This window comes from Centruroides vittatus, unplaced genomic scaffold (assembly GCF_030686945.1).
Source record: "Centruroides vittatus isolate TY-2023 unplaced genomic scaffold, ASM3068694v2 scaffold_861, whole genome shotgun sequence".
NCBI classification, from domain to species: domain Eukaryota; kingdom Metazoa; phylum Arthropoda; class Arachnida; order Scorpiones; family Buthidae; genus Centruroides; species Centruroides vittatus.
Window position 1 is genome coordinate 1329474 of NW_027122718.1, and position 20917 is coordinate 1350390.

Here is a 20917-nt window from a genome sequence, read left to right on the forward strand (position 1 = left end):
TGTATCTTCTAATGCTCAGATACTTTTGAGCTGGTCAAGTACAGTGGGTGATTGGTTAATGAACAAATCAGATAGCGAAACACATTCGTGAAAGATTTTTATGTTCAGACTACGAACATCTCACAGAACAAAGAAGCGACGTAAAATTATAAACCGATTGGTCTTCCCTCGTCTTTGGGCAACAATTTGAAACTTTTTGGAGCGCGGGAGATGTCGACATCCATGCTCAACCCGGTATATACTAATCGGATAGTATTCCTCCGAACTTTGAAACTCTCCCTTGTAATTCCAGCCTTTTATTTTTCTGACAGAAACAATTCTTTTATAGTATTCGCGAGACTGTCGGGCGAGCAGTCATTAAGTTTTGCGTCTGTTTTTATTTTCGAAAGATGAAAGTATAATAGCAAAGGATAGAGAGTGTGAAGATGATGTCTGATGTTGCTGGGCAGTATTGCTTGAACAGGTTTACAGTAGGCCACAGTTCAATCTTATCTAAGAAAGATACTGTATAATCAGGAAGACTCAAGCAGCTTAAGGAGTAAAAAAAAATCACATCTGAGGAATAAAGAACTTTGAAGAGCTCATAATGGAACAGAATTCGTCTGTAAAAAGAAGAATCTACGTTAACGCTGAACTCAGTGCTACTTATCAGAAGATATCCAATGAAACTCGGCAAGATATGTTTTCTTCTGAAAAAGAGGATTAATGCCAACATTTGCTGTTAAAGATCTTTTGAAGAAGTGGGAGGATGTCAGAACAATGGTCTTAGAATGGCATCCAAACCAGGTTGAGGTTAATAGGCTTGGGGAGCTCTACAATTACAATGCTATTAATTACTTCTGAAAAATCCTGAAGAAGAGAGAAAAGCAATCGACATTAGACAGATTCTTTAACCCCCCCATAAACAGAAAAAACATGACTAATAAAAATGCAAGACTGTGTATATATGTATTTTTTATTATTACATATACACACTTTTTCTTATTACATTCATTTATATTTTTTATTGTTTTGGCAGAAGATGTCTGATTTCAGAACAAATTAATCAAATTTCCGTAAAAACCTATGGTAAATCGATAACCGGTTAACAAACAATTCGGATAGCAAACAAAGTCTTGGAACGAATTGTATTTGTTAACTGATCACCCACTGTACTTGACCATTTCAAAAGTATGAGTTACTGGCCATCCTAACTGCAACTTTTGCTTTTGAATAAATGCCTGAGGAATTTAATGTTCTATTCATTTTCAAAATATTTTTTTTTTTTTTAAAGTATTTTAAACTGTTACACAGACAAATTTTACATAGTGCCCCCTCTCAGATGTTTTCTTTTAATCAAAGTATTATTTTTTTTCTTTTCATTTTTTTCTTACCTGATTACCCATTTCCATTAATAAATCATCTCCATTTCTGATGTTAATTACTTCTGATCTCAAACCTTTCTTCCAAATCTATATATTTTCAGCTCTCCTGATAATTTTCTTGTCCTCTATTTCTTCCAATAAGCTAGCACCCCTCCAATTTATTTTCTTTTCTTTGTCTAATGCATCTCTGCTAAGGTTGTCATTTTGCCTTTCATAGAATCATCTAAATGATCATTGAATCTGGTGTTCAGGGTTCTTCTTGTTGGTCTAATGTAATATGCTTGTTTTTGCAATTTCTCTTTCATTACCTTTGTGACCAGAGGGTCGGCACCAGACCAGTGATGCCTATGTCAGAACTGACACCACTGTGTTTTTTAAGGCAGACACAGAAACCTTGTTGGCTGCAATTTGTTTTGCGCGAGCAGTCGCGTATGTAGACACTAGAGGTCTGGGATGGAGACAGACCGAGAGACGTTGCAACCTAAAGAAGTGCACACTACAACTTACTTATAAAGGAAAAAATACTTGTTTATTTACTTCTGATAAGTAGCACTGAGTTCAGCGTTAACGTAGATTCTTCTTTTTATTGCAAGTACTTTCGATGAAAAATTACGATCGTAAATTTGTTCTTTCCACATTCGCCTGAAGACGACGATCGTAATTTTTCGTCGAAAGTATTTGCAATAGTAAAGATGATGTCAAAAGTGTGAAGATGATGTCTGATGTTGCTGGGCAGTATGACTTGAACAGGTTTACAGTAGGTCACAGTTCAATCTTATCTAAGAAAGATACTGTATAATCAGGAAGACTCAAGCAGCTTAAGGAGTAAAAAAAAATCACATCTGAGGAATAAAGAACTTTGAAGAGCTCATAATGGAAAGAATTCGTTGTAAAAAGAAGAATCTACGTTAACGCTGAACTCAGTGCTACTTATCAGAAGTATATGCAACTTTGGCGTGAGTTAACTTTTATTATTTATACTTGTTTATTTATATAAATTATTTATACATATACATAAAATAACAGAAGATTCTGTTTAGCTTTCAAATAGCAGCTTAAATTGGATAAAGCTATATAGCGTAACATGATTGAGTATTCAAGTTAACGGGTTTCCTAGCTGAGAGAGATTACAATATTACACATGATGCGAAATACCTTGATTGGAGCATTGATTGTCGTGGTCGTAGATCAAAGATTGTAGATGACAGGATCATTCTGGATCGTGGAGAGAATTCGAGTTCGTGACGTCGGCTTGTCAGGTTCAGAGAACGGCATAAATAGACAGGAATGATGGTCGAGGGATTGGTGGAAGGGCGAACGAAAGGTTCAGCAATGGAGCACTCACATTAAAAGGAAGTAGATCGGCAAATTCCCGGACTGTTGATGACCTTCTTGTCCTTGATTCAATCCTTTTATATCGGGGGGTCCTCCCCCTTTGGTTTCGATGCCCTCTTTTTAGCCACATTACTAATTTCGACCAATAGTGAATATTTGTTGTTAGCTCCCGGTGACACATTCGATGAGTCCCCTGGGAAAGGAAGTGACTGCAGGGAGAGATGCAATCATCCTCCAGTAATTAAATTGAAAAAATTTTGTTTTCTCTTGGTTTTGAACTAATTTAACATTCGAATGACAAAAAATTTCATCAAGTCCAGTCTTTCGCACTTTTGTTTTTCTTTCTCATTCCTAATGTAATCATAAGGATAGATATTACTTAAAATTCCATTAAGTAGAAATCTGTTTGTCTGAAAAACTAATTTTTTAAAATCTTTTTTAGATATTTTATTATATCAAGGATATAATTCCAAATTTTTTGTGCAAAGCAGAATTTCTCCATTAGTTATGAATCATTTATTTTTTAACAAAGTTTTAGTAAATCTAATGTAGATGTTTAAATGTAAGTTGAAATATTTTTTTAAGGAAACCGAAACCATTCATTAATCTAGAAATGTTTTCAGCCTTTATTAGGCCATCATCAGCTACCAAAGAACAAAATACATTTGAATTCGAATTACAGAATTGAATAACATAAGAGTAAATTTTAATTAACAAATTCTCAATCAGAATTTACAATGTATTGATAATTAACATAAATAAATAAATAAATATATATTTTTATTTATTTATTTAATGTACATTTTATGCAAAGTTTTCATTTCCACAATTCTTCATTGAGTGGCATCATGGACATTAATTATATTGGTATATTTAGAGAAAATATCAGTGGCGTGCCGTGACATTTGATGATAGGGAAGCTGTGTTTCTGTAAGAAGCCGACTTACAAGGCAATCAATTAATTGCGTGTCAGGGCTTGTTCGTATTCGTTTGTTCGATAAGCCAATAAAAACCGTATACTTCTTTAAATGTATTTTCTGACGTATAATAGATTATCTGACATACTTAATAAATAACAGAGGTAATTATATTGAATTTTCTTATTAGATTTGTGGCTGTATGCCATGTGTTGTATATAGTGTATATTTTATTATTATTTTTAATTTCACTTTCTCACGCTTTCATCCCCTTTTCCTTTTTTTACCTATTGTTTTTCCTCTTTGGAATGTCTCTCTGACATTCCTTTTCTTATGTGGTCATAGTATATCCCCTAGAACAAAGAAAGGGTGTGCGACCCCTGAGGGGTCGAGTACGAAACTAGAGGGCAGGAGGGTTGTGAAGGAGAGAACAAAAAGGATTTGGACTCAAGAAAGGGAAGCGAGAGGAGCTTCTGGTGCGTTCTGGCAGCGTGCAGAAGAGAAAGAGTAGCGTTTGATTGACAGACTAAAGAATTCGTTGTGATCGATCCATTTTGTTTGAGATTGATTCATGAGAATTAACTGTGAATTTTGGCAAGCGAATAAACTGAAAGGAAAAAGAGAATCCCCTCTACATATTTTGTGCAAGACCCTCGACCGATTTTTTCGAAGACCTCAAGGACCAACACTGGGTACCCCTTTCCTAACTTCTTACATTTTCTTACCTGTCCTTTATTCTTCTCCTTTAGTTTAATATTAGTTTTAATTTTCATTTTTTTTATTCGTGTTTATAATAGTATAACATTAGCATAAGATTAGTTTAATTATTTTTCTTTTGTTGCGAGCTACGTATGAGTCGGGGAATTTTTGTACAACGTTTATTTCCATCTGTCGGGACAGAAAATATACTGGCATCCAAAAAGAACCTGTAGCTATTATCTTTTACCTAAATTAAAATTTACTTTTTTCATTTTTATTTTGGTTCCACGTGTATTTCTTTTAACAAAGAAATTAACATATTTTCACAGATTCAATAAATTCCCTATGCCCTCTAAATGCCAATTCTTGCTTTGAGAAAAAACATATAACATCTATTAATTTAGATATATCTATTAATCGTAATTATCTTGTTATAATTTTCAATATTTATTTTATATTGTCTACCAATGTTAAATTCTATTCTATTTTGATTTCCAAATTGCTTCAATTTTACGAAAGAATCGTCATTCGTCATAAATTTTATCGTCAAAATGTCAAAATTTTTTTGTTGACATATTTATATTTAATTTAGGCATTGGTCTTCCTCTTTTAATAATGTTTTTTTTTTTTTTTTTTTCATTATACGGTCTTGAGCCAAAACTTTTTTAAAATAAAATTTTTAATCAGTAGCCACAATATAAGGGCTAAAATTAAAATTATAAAAAAAAAACTTACTTGGTAAAACAAAATGTGTGATGAATATACTAGATACATCCAATACACCTTATTGCTGAGAACAGATATTTATTACCTAAAACTAACGTTTTCGGCCCAATTTATGGGCCATCTTCAGGTTACAGTTGTTTGACTCTAATGCAAAATCGAACACGTTCAAAATTAAACCAAATTAGAACATACGTTTAAATTAAACTAATAGAACAAGCATATCACAAAATAATAAATAACAAAAATCAAAATAACACGAAAAATGAAAATGAAATAAATAAAATAAAATACTGTGACTGGCCGTAAATCTTAAGGAACAATTCCTTATGCATTAACCCAGATACCTACTGAGTCACGGCAGACGCATTATTACGTGTGTTACTTCTTACTATGTACTTCCAGGATGACGGTAACCCCATCGCATCCTTATAATTTAAACATCTGTCAGCCAAACTCGCTCTGTAGATTTCGCATTTCTCAGTTATGGATGACAGCGTTGGCGAGCGTACTTTCGCAAGAATTTTGGCATCCTCCCATTCAACAACCGAACCATCCGCTTGCGCCATTTTGGATAATGCTGTTGCACACCTGTTTTTTGCGACATCGTACCGGTGCTCCTTTATCCTCACTCCAAGGTTTCTATTAGTGACACCTACGTAGTCCTTATCGATTCCCAACTGGTCATTTTTGTAGGGAATTGCATATACTCCTGCCTGCTCTTTATCATCAATTCTTTCTTTGTCGTTTCTAATCAACCTATACACTGTGGGGGCCCTTTTGCATATTATACTGGCGTTTTTGTGTCTCGCTATTTGCTTCATAATCGGGAAGAGACATTTATTATACGTAAACTTTGTGAAGTTACCCCAGCCTCCGGTTTCTTCTTAGAGTTGCTCCTAGGCCTTACGTACGCCGCTATTAAACGCTCTATAGTTCTTGTTCCAAACCCTAACTCCTTTGCTACCTTTTTGATTCTACCCAGCTCATTCATCGTGTCCATTACATCTGAGCAATACAAAAACGCTCTTCTGATTAGGGCCCTAAATGCGGATAATTTATAAACCGTTGGGTCATTGGAATTTGCCGGAATATACATCGGATCATGTGTGGGCTTGATGTACACCTTCGTGCATAAAGCTCCATTCTTAAATTCAATGCCAACGTCCAAGAAGTGTAGCTCCTTGTTACTAACTTGCTCAAGGTTAAGTTTTAAGCCATGTTGGTTAGAGTCGAACAACTGTAACCTGAAGATGGCCCATAAATTGGGCCGAAAACGTTAGTTTTAGGTAATAAATATCTGTTCTCAGCAATAAGGTGTATTGGATGTATCTAGTATATGCATTAAGAAGCTGAGTCTGAGTAGGTGATTAATTATGGTGTCATCGGCCTGTCTACATAGGAGTTATAGAAAACTTGCTGTGAAAATTGTAAAAATGGACTCCAGATTACAATTCTTGAAAGAGTGTCGGGCAAGAAGAATTTATCCAATGTCCATTTTTAGAATTAAGTTGCCTGATGAATGTATGTCGTTACGGGAAAGAGTAAGAATGCTATGCTTAAATAATTCAATTAAACAAGTAAAGAATATAAAGTACAGAACCATTAAAGAAATAGTGGAACTGGAAGAGAATATATTTGAAAAGAACCCGGATACATTAGCGAGTATCAATTTAAGAGTGGTTGGGTTAACGGACCAGATAAGCATTAGTTTAAGGAAGAAATACGGGAAAAAAACTGCTGTGGATTTCGAAGAAGCAACCGTCCAAGGTTAAGAGCATTTTGAAGCCAACCCGTATATATTATGGTATCAGATTGTTATTTATTATTTTGTGATATGCTTGTTCTATTAGTTTTAATTTAAACGTATGTTCTAATTTGGTTTAATTTTGAACGTGTTCGATTTTGCATTAGAGTTGAACAACTGTAACCTGAAGATGGCCCATAAATTGGGCTGAAAACGTTAGTTTTAGGTAATAAATATCTATTCTCAGCAATAAGGTGTATTGGATGTATCTAGTATATTCATTAAGAAGCTGAGTCTGAGTAGGTGTGATGAATATACATACCTAGTACAAAAAATTTTTCAATTGTACGAATATACTTTTAAAGAAACTTATAATTAAATATAACTTTGTGAAGAAACGTACATAAAAATAACAAAATATTCTTTACTTTTTAAGTCTTAAAACAATCCACGTAGTGAAATAGCTCCCTATGAGTGGCTAAGGAATGGAATCAGAGACGTCCTGGTAGGTGTGCGGCGCGTGCATGCACGCAGGCTGCCAAATCCCGAGGGTGCCGATACCGGTCAATGTCAAATGCCTCTTTTGTCGCATCACTAGTATATCTCAAAGGACGCCACAGGGTTGTTGTAAATTTTAAACGTTTCTCACCATAGATGTAAATATGTTAAACTTAATAGTCATTTGTTTTCTAACTACTGTAATTTGTTTTAGTACCAGGTGTACACGGAAATCAGTTCCCTACTGTACTGAGCTAGTGATTGGTTCCGTTAAGCTTTTGTTTAAGTAAAATTCTGGCTCTTTCGGCAGGGTTTTATTTATGTCCCCATTTTCTAATCTCTTAATTATTTAACTACTTCTTAGTGGAAATAAGTCGAAACCAGTTACTTTGTATCTGAATATCTGTAGTCTTGGGAAAACATTGGAAAGACAAATTTTTATGACAATGGATATATAAATCGTAAATTTAAGGAAAATAAATTCTAGAGCTTTTTTTTGTACCATTGTATGTCTCATTCATTAAATTTGGTTGTAAATGATGCTGTCAAAGTAACAGTTAATTTTTTAACACTGTACTAGAATTGTACACGTTTTTTCTCCATCCCCTTACAGATGGGACATATTAAATCGTAATATCACCGGTTTAACATTGAAATCCGTAAGTAATATAAGATGGGAGAGCAGAATAAATGCAGAAGAAATATATCAAATATTTTAATGGATTTTTTTGAAACTCCTGTCAACTATACAGAACTATCATAAAAACATGCCAGTAAACTCCTATCGGTTGGGTTAAGTTATAAATCTAGTCTAGGGTGGGCAACCTTTTTTATAACACGGGCCAGAATAAATTTTACGTTTTTTCCGCGGCCGTAGTAGTTAATCAACGCCTTCTTGTGACTTGTAATTTTTTTAGTCTGCAAATATGAAATAAATAAATAAAAAGTTAATTACTACATTTATTTCTCTTATCGTTTTCAAAAATTACAAAAGAATTGGAAAAATAACTATTAATTAGTTATTTTTCTAATTTAATAATCTATTAAAGATCTCGCGGGCCGGATAGAAACTTTTTGCGAGCCGTAACTGGCCTGCGGTTGCCCGCCGTTGATCTAGTCTGCTCATGATTCACATAATCGGGTGAGGGTGGCCGAATATCTAGCAGGCGGCTAACAGCCCAGAACCGGTCCAGGATATAAAATTGGATGCTTTATGCGTGTGTTGCTTCTACAAGCTAAACCAGTTGAGGTTGGTGCTCTGTAAAGTGCATGCGCCAATGCCTATATAATCTGGCTGCTTGGAAACTGACCCGGTTTCGACATTCCTTCCGCCACCGAATTATTTGAATATACAATAGCAATCTTATCGTTTATTTCACATGTAGTATAGAAATTTGTAAAAGATACATAATGCAGTTATAATAAAATATTAATTTTAATTAATTAAAAGTACGTTAAAATATGAATATTTATACAGTAGAACCTCTATTATCCAGACTAATTGGGGATGAAGGTAGTCCGGATAAGGAAAAATCCGGATAATCGAAAAAATAATAATTGACAGTGAAAGACATGTACATACAGTATGAATAATTTTTATTTGTCTAGACTTACATATAGCTTCAATGTTAAATTATTTTTTATTAAGAAATTTAATTAACAATTTTTGTTTAAAGCTAGCTATTCTTTTTGAAGCTGCTAAATTGCGAATATTTTTAAGACATATAAGTTGTCCTGAGTTACACTCTTCTTAGCTCTCAAACCACTTCATGGCGACATCTAAGCACTGAAAAGCTTCAGAATGTTTAGGACCATTATCTCTTGCTTCGCAAATCTTTTCTTCGTCTTCTCGATCTTGTTCGTCCGAGGCAAGTACATCTTTAATTATTTCCTCATGATTCAAAATTTGGAATCCAGGATCGTTCGCATCGCAATTTAACCACTCGCTTACATAATCTTCGTCACATTCGGCACATATTGAAATTTGTGCTATTGCTTCCGCAATGTCTCCTAACCACTTTCTACTGTGTTACTGGAATTTACTAATGGTCTTTTCAAAATTTTGTTTCATGCCTTCCATAAACATAAACAGTGTCGCAATTCTCCAAGTGCAAATCATCAAATTCGTACAATTTTTGTTTATTTTGTACAATTTGGATAATCGAAAATCCGGATAATCGAGGTTCTACTGTATTTTATAAAATACAAGGGAAGGTCATTGGAAGGTGGAAGCAGCGCTTCCATCGCTTCCAATGACGGCACGCCACTGGAAAATATACATCTGTTCTAGCAGTTGGATTGTATAATGTTCTCTTAATTCATATATTAAAACAAGATTGTTTCAAGAAACATTGATTTCAATGTCATGCATAGTGTTGAAAATTCTTATATATCTTCCTATCTCAATATCTATTTTATGTAAAGATAGAGTGCTAAAGTTCAATGAGGCAAATGTCAAATTTTCATAATTTGATACAATATATTCTAATATAAGTATAGTTGTAATGTGGTAATAAGATAAAATTAACATTTGATATCTCTTAGTAGAACATGGTGATCTCTTATTATTTACTAAAATATTTGTTAAAAATAACTTGCGATCATATAAGAGAAATAGAACCAAAATTACAGGGATTACTTGAAAATACATTTTCATTTTTTAGACATTATTATTATTTAATAAGAAGAGAGAAAATAATGTCTCAATGAGTAATTATTTATTGTGACATCGTCACAATGCTGGGCTGCAATTTTTAATTTATTTAACTTGAAATATGGACCGTTTATTTTGAAAGTGGTGTAAGTCCATTTTTTCTTCTTTCGAGATATTTAAACATTTGCGTTTTAGTTGATTCAAAAATATAAATAAAGTGTACTAAGTTTGACAATGTTTCTATGACTTTAGAAATATGTAAGTTGATTGCATAAAGACTTCTATGTGAATTTAACTAAACTAATATATTCTTTCTGGGCCATAAATGGACTTACACCACTTTTATAATTATTGAACTGTAAAATTCATTAAATTTCTATTATGTAAAACTCAATTTCACTTGAAACACATTATGTTTTATTCTGATTTTGTTTATATATAATAACAAGAACTTCATATTTAGAATAACAAGAAATAAAATAGTGTTGTTTATTCTGAATATTAAAAATATTTACTTATCGTTAAACTATTTTATAACTTTATCATTATTATGAGCTTACCATTAGACACTGCTTTTCATTTAGGTTCATTACATAGATTTTTTTTTCCATTCCATCAAATTGTATATTTGTTGGTAAAATTCATAGTTTTATTCCTCTGTTGTAAAGGGCTGTCCATAAATGATGTCCACACTGGAAGCGACTTGTCTTAAGAAAGTTAACCCCCTCCCTTAAGACAAGTCAGACAAGGGGGGTTGAGCATTAGTGGACATCCGTTTATTTCATTAAATTTTATACAGTTTATGCATTTTATTATATTTATTTCAAAGTTTCTTGTATGTTTCATTTCCACTTATGGTATCTATCATTCATAAAGTGATAAAGGTTTTAATGGGGGTTGCATTATGTTCGACATCCAAACAGGGGAAGGGTTACAAAAACTTGGACAAACTGGGACAAGAGGGAGGAGTAAAAGTTTAAGGAAAATGCAGATGTAATTAAATGGACAGCCCAAGTGCTTAATTACACTGCAGAAAACAGACTTATACCACTTTCATAATCAATGATTATGCAATGTCATTTACCAATGAATTTTTAATTGATCAAAGCGTATTGTTATTTTAAAATGCTAAGTGTGAATTGTTTATAAATAAAAAGTTTACACTAAATTGTATGTATATTATGTGATTTCTCAATTTTTTCCAAAACTGGACTTTCAAAATAAATGGTCCATATATGCTCTCCACCTCAAATTAGCAGTGCCCCTGTACATCATACTTTTCCCTTAACAAATAGAGTCATGCAGTTATCTATCTAACTCCTTTCAGAGGAAAATTTTTGAATTGAAATAATGTGACTTCTGGTTTGCATTGGAAGTTTGTATATAGTTAATTGGTGTCAATATTTCAGTAAAGATTATTTAATACAAAATTATAATAGATTTTATGTTAATTATTTCTTATAAAAACCTACATAATTTAATTATTATAAAATTTATATTAATTACTTATTTTTTATTAATTACTTATTTTTGTAAAATTAACTACAAAGTAAGAATTAGAAGGATGACATTTTTTTACTTTAATTTATATTATAGAGATTTCTTACCAAGAGGATCTGGCATCGTAACAAGACGTCCATTGGTTTTGCAGCTGTTTAATTCAAATACTGGTAATTTAATAAATTACTTTATAAGATTTATATTCATTCTTTTAATAAGTATTTTGTAAGTATCTTTTAAATAATTTAAGATTGAAAGATCATAAGAATTTATGTAAGGATTTAATAGTTTAATTTTATGTTAATAAACTGACTTAAATAATATATCCCTTTTGTAAAATTTCCTTCAAATTAACAATATATATTAAAATCTAGCATTGTTTTTCTAGACTAGACAGTAAAGTGAAAGAAATATGGATAGTCCCACTGTGGTTTTTCAAAACACATATGACAAATATTAGTTTTTATGCAAAATGTATTTAATTGTGATTTAAATAGTGACATCACTTCAAGAAAAATATATCTAGAATAATTTCTGAAAACAGAATTCAAATATTTTTATTTAAAAATATGCAAATTAAAGGTTAAATTATGTTTGCACCATTTCAAAAATGTCTTGTAAGCTATTATTTAAATAGCTGAAGCATAAAAATTAAAAAATAATCATTTAAAAGTCTTAGTTTTAATACTATATATCATCTGTAGTTGATATCATACAGAAAATTTTGTTCAGCATTGAATCTACCATTTCTATTAAACTTTACAAATTGTAAAGTTTTAATAGAAATTGCATTCCATAATTTGCTTTTTAAACTTAAGAGGTAATTTGAAATTACTTCAGTTTTCATACATCTTTCAACTAAAATTCTCCCATAAGTTCTCAATGGATTTTAGATCCAGATTACCTTCTGGCTAGTCCAAAATTTCTTCTTTATTGGAAACCAATTATTATTGAAGCATTGCTGCTCTGAAAAATATCAAAAGTTCTCCTGTAAGAAGTTTTGATATGATTCAGCAAATTATATTCTAGCTTACTGATGTAGTCATCTGATGTTATTTAAATAAAAATTTGGACTAATGGAAGCTTTCTATAGAAAGAAAAAGCATCTAAACCATTATGATTTCATTTAGAAAAAATATATATTTCTTTCCAGACTATACATACAAATGAGTCCAAATCCTTCTGTCCTTTCACATGCTTTGTAGAGGCAATAACAAATCTACGGCGAAACAGACCTTTTATTTGAGGCTACATGTCCACTGTCAAATGTAAATAAGTTAAAAAGTCCTCTAGCGGTGGCTAACACAATTATAAAATTAATAATTACATTAAAAGTTTGCCAGGACGAATTCACATTTAGAAAAAATATATATTTCTTTCTGGACTATACATACAAATGAGTCCAAATCCTTCTGTCCTTTCACACCTGTATGTATAGTCCGGAAAGAAATGTATATTTTTTCTAAATGTGAATTCGTCCTGGCAAACTTTTAATGTAATTATTAATTTTATAATTGTGTTAGCCACCGCTAGAGGACTTTTTAATTTATTTACATTTGACAGCGGACATGTAACCTCAAATAAAAGGTCTGTTTCGCCATAGATTTGTTAGTGCTTCGTGCATGTGTTTTCTTGAGCTTTGCATTTTGTGGTTTTTTCGCAGCGGATTTATTTGTATTAGCTTATGCCTCGGATTATATTCAGGTTTCATTCGACACTCCCAACAGTTCGGTAGGTCATCTGTTTATTTTTGGCAATTAGGGGGAAGTTATAGTTAATTTCATTTTTAATTTTTGATTGATTTTAGCGAGTGGGGAAATTAACTTTAGGGGGCAGCAAGAGGGATCACTTAGCTTATGGGGTCTAAATTTCGTAGGTATAGTTTAAGTCTTTAATTGGTTATGGACTTTTATTTTGGTTTTTCCCATTAGTCCTATATATTAATTGACAAGACTATGTCTTGTTTATAAAATTGTACGTCCTGCTGTCTTATCAGCCTAGAGGTATGAAGGAGTACATGTCAGGAGTTGAAATTTGGCACAGAGTATTAGGTGCCCAAATCATGCATGCATAAAAAAAATCAGACTTGTAGGTAGTCAGGGGACCGAGAACCGAAACACAATAAAATACAAATTGGCAACACACTCTACAAACAGGCAGTAGTGTGAGATTTGCGCATGCATTGCTGGTTGGTAAGTTGGAAATACGAATATTGTGAAATCGAATTTTGACTAACATGTGCGTTGGGAAGTTCAAAATGCGAATGTTGCTAAATCAAATTTTGACAAACAAATCTTTGAAAAAATAAACCGATTTACCTGTCTCATGTTATTCCCCACATAGTTCTGGTCGCCATGTTAGCACATAACCTTGATCGATTGGCCGGAGATATCTCGTTTCATCATCGGAACTTTTTGAAACTAGATGGTGCGTAGTTATATATATTTTGTTTGTGCAAAATAAAAAAATATTTGTGAATGATACAATAGCCACCATTATTTTTTTCAAAAACAGGAAATTTTTGCATTGTCAAAAATTCAACCTTGGGCATCATGCAACAGAGAGAAATTTCAGCATTCAATAGATTAATTTCAATGAAAATGCATTGTGGAAGACCTCGTGGTTATGGCTGTGGCCATGGAAGTTTGAATGTGCTCAGAACCAGCAATACAAAAGATGATTGGAGAATGAGAATGAGACCCGCTGTGAGCGTCGAAGTGATGCCGCTTAGTAGTGAGTCTTCGAGACATAGTCTTGTCCCAAATACGGCCTTGCTGTTTTACTTATTTTGTATTTTGATCATTATTGTCTGTTGCAACAGTTATGTAACAGACTTTTAACAATACTTGTAATAGTTTGTTATTTTTTTTTTAACGGATCTTTTAGTATTTAACCATTGCAGCTGTTTGCATTCATTTCATTTTATTTACTCTTAGGATTTAGCTTTACTTCAGGGCTAAGCTAGCATTGTTTACTATTCCTTATAGTAGCCACATCACAGGCATGGCTAGTCATTTGTTTAAATTTATCTGCAACATTCTCATCTTACTCCCTTTTAGGTCATTTAATTTAAGTCATTCAAGTAGCTAATTAGCATCTACTTCTCTGTCTTTAAGTAGCATTGTTATTTTGGAGGGGATTGTTTAGGAGTTTTGCCATTGCTTTTATTATGGCCAATGCTTCCTTCTGTTCCACTGCAGATCTTCATCAGGCTGCTTTTGTTGTTCTGGATGAGCTCAAGGGCTACCTCGCAGATAATGAGGGCACCAAGCTGAGCTTGAGAAAGCACATAAAATTTATAATTAAAAGTGCTGAACGGATCATCGGTATTTATGACAAATATGATAATCAACAAACCATCAAACTGTAGCAGTTTGATGGTTTGTTGATTATCATATTTCAGAGCATTAATAACAAACTCAATATTTGGAAGAGTGATACTAACTCAAATACATTACTTAAAAACCAGCAGCAAATTATAAAGAATATAAATACAATTCAAGAAAATTTGGGAAAAGAAAGCAACAATGACAATCAAACTATTATTAGGGAAAAAATAGATGAACTTATAGAGAAAGACGAGGAAGAAATTATACTTAACAAACAAACTGAAATCTTACACAAAGTTACCTCTCTGGGGAAAAAGAGTTGCATATCACTCCATCATACAGCAATGTAACTCAGACTAACATACCAACTATTAAACAAGGAAAGTCAAAAATACAGAATACAAATTCACATGTGCTGCTAATCTACAATAAAGACAATACAGTAGGAAATAAACCCATTAAAACTGAAAATTGGTGTAAACAAAATATGGAAAATAAGAAATGGAGGTATTGCATTGGAACTGGAAAAACAACCAAATATTGACACCCTCTGCCAGGCCATAAGGAAGTCAGCCACAAACCTTATTGCCAAGTTACCTACTAAAATACTCCCAAAAATGATAACTCAATACCCACAGATATGATCAAGGATGATATAATGAGCTGCATATATGAACAAAACCAACAAATTAATGAAAATGATGCAAGAGGAAGAATTTAATAAACAATGCAAGCTCAAATTCCAGGTAGGAAAAAAGGGAAAGCCCTTCACTAATTGGATGATTCAGGTTGCATCAAGGCTGAAACATATCTTTCTAAGAGTCGGCAAAATAAATATACAATGGTCTAGATGCCACATATGGGATTTTCATGCAGTTACAATGTTATAAATGCTGCAAATTTGGACATTCAACCAAAGATTTATAGTCATCCTTCTTCTGTGTGCAGTCAATGCACAAGGGGAACATAGCTTTAAAGATTGCCTAAATAAACAAAAGGATCCTATTTACAACAATTGTAAGAGAAGTGGGCTTAATTACAAACACAATGCAAGACGACTCCTGCCCAACATTCCAAAAAACCAGGAAGACAATTATAGAAAAAACTGACTATGGGTCAGAACTCTAATAATAAAATTAAGATTCTGCAGGTCAACTTGGGGAGGGGGATTGATGCAACCTCCCTTCTCAACAAAAAGCTGAACAATTATGATATATGCCTAATCCAGGAGCCATATTGCATCAGAAATAAACCAGCCTGTATCCTTACTGGCATCATGATGCTCAGCGGGACTAGAGATTATCCCTGGAGTTTAATTTTAGCACCTTAATGTCCAAACCTGCCCAAAGCTGATATCCAAACTTTGGGCATAAGTTTGGACATCAGCAAGGCGTTTGATTCCGCTTGGTGGCTGCTGGTGCTCCATCAACTCCGTAACTTTGAATGCCCCGCAATATTTACATCTTTAAAGATTACTTTTCTAACCATAAGGCCATTCTACAATCTGGCCATAATTACTTTGAACATAAAATTACCAGGGGGTGTTTGCAAGGCTCAGCATGCAGCCCACTTCTTTGAAACATGCTATTTGACAATTTCTTAACTCAGGATTTCGGGCAGGATGACACTGCTGCCTATGCAGACGGCGTCTTCATTCTTATTAGGGCCAACTCCTGAATGGAACTGGAGTTAAGAGGCAACAAGATCATCAGCAATATTGAACACTGGGGCTCTAGACATAAATTACATTTCAATCCCAGCAAGACGCAGGGCATTATATTTACCGAACCTGGCAAAAAATCTTTATAAAAGGGAAGCCCAACAATTAAAATGGGAGGAAACACAATAAAAATTAAAAAATCACTTAAATATCTTGGAATCCTGTTAAATCATAAGCTTCTCTGGACAAACCATATTGAGTATATCTCTAACAGTAAAGGAAGAATATTTTAAAACCTGGCTTGCTTTGCAAAGAATATATGGGATTTGAACTTGAAAGCCATGGTTACCATCTATGACATGGTATATATACCAATTATCACATATGCTTGCAGTACATGGGCAACAGCCATTAACAAATAACACATCTCAAGAAAGCTAATATCATCACAAAGGAGGGCACTTCTATACATTGCCAAAGGCTACAGGACTAGCCCCACCACTAGCCTGCAAGTCATTACAAAAAAAGCCCCTATCAACCTTCTCATAGAGAACTATGCAAAGATCTGGAATATTCTCAGAGGGAATAGCATTAACATAGACGACGATTTTTTCCAAGCAAGAGATATAGAGAAACCTGTAGATTACAGGGATACCATCAGCCCCTACCATCTACCAACAATTACAATTAATTGCAATGACTATGCAGAAATAAGTATTTTTACTGACGGCTTCAAACAAAACACCGGCATGGGAAGCATCTTCGTGGCCTATCAAAAAACATTGAAATTCACAACAACAGTTACAGGCTACACCCTAGCTGCTCTGCCTTTCAAGCTGAGCTATTAACCATTCTTAGGGCCCTACAATGGAGCAACAGCAAATTCAGCAACATTCGACTCTCTATTTTTACTGACTGCACCTTGGCCTTACATCTTTTGCAAAACTCAACATATCATTTGCTTGCAAACTATATTATCAAAGAAACCATTACTATCTCCAATATTATCAATTTTAATTGGACTAAGGCTCGTGTTGGCACGGGAGGAAATGAAAGAGCAGATGAGCTTGCAAAGTCTGCAGCTCGGAACACGGACCTGCAGCTTGATTATTCAAAATTTCAATAAGGCACATCAAGGTTAATCTAAAACAGGAACTCATTAAGAAATGGCAAACTGATTGGATGGATAACAATAATCAAATAACATTTAATTATTATGCCTTTGTGTCCTTTTTAACTCTATTTAAAATTTATTTTGTATACTAGTACTTTCTATATGTACTTTATTTAGTTCACCAGGTGAACTAAATAAAGAACCTTATTTCTGATCTGTAAGACTAAATATCTGCATCCATAATTTCCAGTATAATAAGTCCTGTTAATATATATAAAGTACTAGTATACAAAATAAATTTTAAATAACATTTAAGTTTATACTTATTATTGATTATTACTTACACAATGACTGGATGCACATCAACCACTACACCACTCAATTCCTGACTATTGGAAGTGAGCATTACATCTTTAACTGCGTTAGACTAAAAACATCAGTAGAAGAAAATGGAGACGTCTGGCAAGAGGGACACAAGAACCTCATTAAGAAACAAAACTACGAATACTTCCATGACTTAATTAAAAAATATTACATCATCAGCACTGTTCCGTGTCTGAGACATTGGACTTTACTTATTGGCTACCAGTTCAGCTTATGTGTGTTCTTATTCAATCAGCAATGTAGCATCAATGCTTCTTATGCACATTCTGCCTTTAATCTTATATAGAAGTTCCTATTCAGCATTATAATGCTTAATGCATAATGTATATTATAGTACTGTTATTCATTATCATTATAATTTCTATTGTAAATAATAATCATTGTCGCGGCTTATCTTTTCAACCATTTGTAATTTCTCAACTTTGTTACTTTAATGTAAATTAAACATCCTAAAATGTATTATACTGTATCTTCAGCCCAGCTGTGCTCAGCGGTGCTGGCATTGTACATTGTATAGACTGAATAAAAGTATTGTATTGTATTGGACCCATTTGTGTGTATAGTCCGGAAAGAAATATATATTTTTTCTAAATGTGAATTTGTCCTGGCAAATTTTTAATGCATTATGATTTCACCTCTAAAGTACAACTAAAGCCAGTTTCTGGTTCTTTTTATAAATCATGATAGCAATATTGAAAACCATTTGATCCATATAAATTGAACTTTTTCCTTAAGTAAACATCACAATTTGCCCTGTGGTGTTTACTTAAGTAAATTGGATCACATATTGGTGCCATTTGAGTCCAGGTCATACTTGAACAGACCTTGGTATATTGTTATGTAATCTTGATTTTGGAGTTGTTGTTTGTAAGTGATTTTGCAGAATTTGTCAAGTACTACTAACACAGCGCAATTGTAACATTCCTTCACAGTGGGCCATGCCTATGTGGCTCAGCCGGGTGGTGAATTCATAACTTTAACTCTTTCAATATGCATTACTTTTTGAGTCTGCTGTGATATCATTACTTTGTTGCTGAAGCTCTTCCTGTTTCTCCACTCACTATAGAGGATCTTTACAATCACACTGTATATGAACATCAACTAAAAACCTAATTTTTAGTTAAATCCAAATGAACTGCCAAATTATCAGACTATAATATGGCCCAATCTGACAGTTCTTCTTGTATGATGTACATGATTGTGGCATATGATGGCTTGTCTGCTGAATGTTCTACTCAGTTTTGTAGATACAAATAACAGTATAAACTCTTGATCACACACCAAATCTGTTTTGTTAAATATTGGAAGCATATATTCTTAAGTACCTTATTTATGATAATTTTGGAATCTTGAACATTTAATGACTGAATAAAGTTCTGGATAGCTATGAAAATTCTGGACTGTGTGACAAGACTAGTCAAGCTGTATATTTGATTGCATTCTGTACATTAGTAGCTTTAGATAAAAGTTTTTGTATTGCATTTATTGTATTTTTTATAATGTTACATTATTTAAATTGTTTGAGAATGGATATGAACATAAAAGCTTAATTTGTTGCAGTTTTTTGTGAATTTTAATTATTTGAACTAAAGAATTTGTAACCTGTGATAATCTCTGAAACTGATTGAAAATGTTTGCATATTAAATGTATTGCTGCTAGATAGGTGACAAATTAAAAAAAAATTAAATGTACTTCTATGTGTTATTAACTATAGTACAATCTCTGTAACCTGACATATGGGACCAGAGCAGTGTCAGATTAAGGAGATTAGAAATAAGGTGAATTCAATGGCACATAAGAGAATTTGACAGCATTGGGTCAACGGTTAATGAAGCAGCAACATAAGTTGGACTACTGATCAAAACATCCAAGCAACTGCTGTTGCTGATAATTAGTGTTGCCATGTTGGTGGACGGCCACTAAATTTAGTGAGAAATCAGATTGACCATAAGAAGTTTGGGGGCCTGATTTTTATATCAACAATATTTTGGGGGAAGGGTGTCTTATAACAATATATTGTTATAGAACTTTTTTTGACCAGCCTAAGGTGACTAGCCTACAATCTTTAATATTGTATCCAAGCTGGAGTGTTCAAGCTTGGACTTGGTATTATACCATGATTAGTGGGAAGTTGTTCAAATTTAGTGAGAACTGCAGTTTAAACTAGTGAGAAGCTTGTATGACTTGGCAATAATGCCTGTAATAATGCATTAGTCAGATTTCTGGATGTGTCAAACTAATGAATGGCTGGATTATGGAGATTATACCGTATATTTTAAAGTTGTTTCAAGCAAGTATCATAGAAAAAGTAGGTTAATGTTACCCTAGGTATACAAAATGGCGGCGCTTCCAGTTGCCATCTTGACTGCAAGTTATGATGCCGTATTTATACAAATTACGCTACGTGGATGGTTAGTTACTGACTCTCTAATTTATAATTTTGGGTTTTAAAAATATAAATAATATTTTTAAAAAATACAATTACTTACATTAACATGCATCTTTTCCCCTTTTCCGACGTTTGTTTTCTGCAAAAGTTGATTCCAGTTGACTTATCGATGTTTTTTTTTTCTTACTATTTTAATTGATTTTTTTCATCAATATTCTGTTTATTTTCTATTACCTTTTTTGATTTTTACTTATTATTAGAAACTGAAGCAGCTGGAATAGTCTCAGGTTCTTTCCACTCAGGATTTCTTTCAGATCCTGGAAATATCTTGCTTAAATGATTCACGAATATGTTAAACTTTTCACCCAGTTTTTTGGATGGCCAATTCAGGAACTTTTTGTACATAAAAGAATACATGTAGGAGTCTGAAAGATCCTCGGTGTAATGCTTTGGTAGATTTTTTTAATTTTTTAAATAGTCCCACAGTCTTTCAATATTTTGAGTATGATCTCCTGTTATTGGATTAACAAAGTTTTCAGAGTGATTAACTGTCCTGTGTTCAATTTCTATTCCTCCTAGATCGTCTATGTTGTTATACCCTTTC

At 33.1% G+C, this 20917-nt stretch overlaps 1 protein-coding gene across 1 annotated transcript in view; it reads left to right on the plus strand.

Moving 5' to 3' along the window:
* The window catches only part of LOC136990022 (dynamin-like), a 126509-nt gene that overhangs the window by 17276 nt on the left and 88316 nt on the right, over positions 1-20917 (plus strand). The window contains 1 exon segment of the mRNA XM_067288344.1: positions 11533-11606. Within this exon segment, the coding sequence (XP_067144445.1) occupies positions 11533-11606 (74 nt within the window).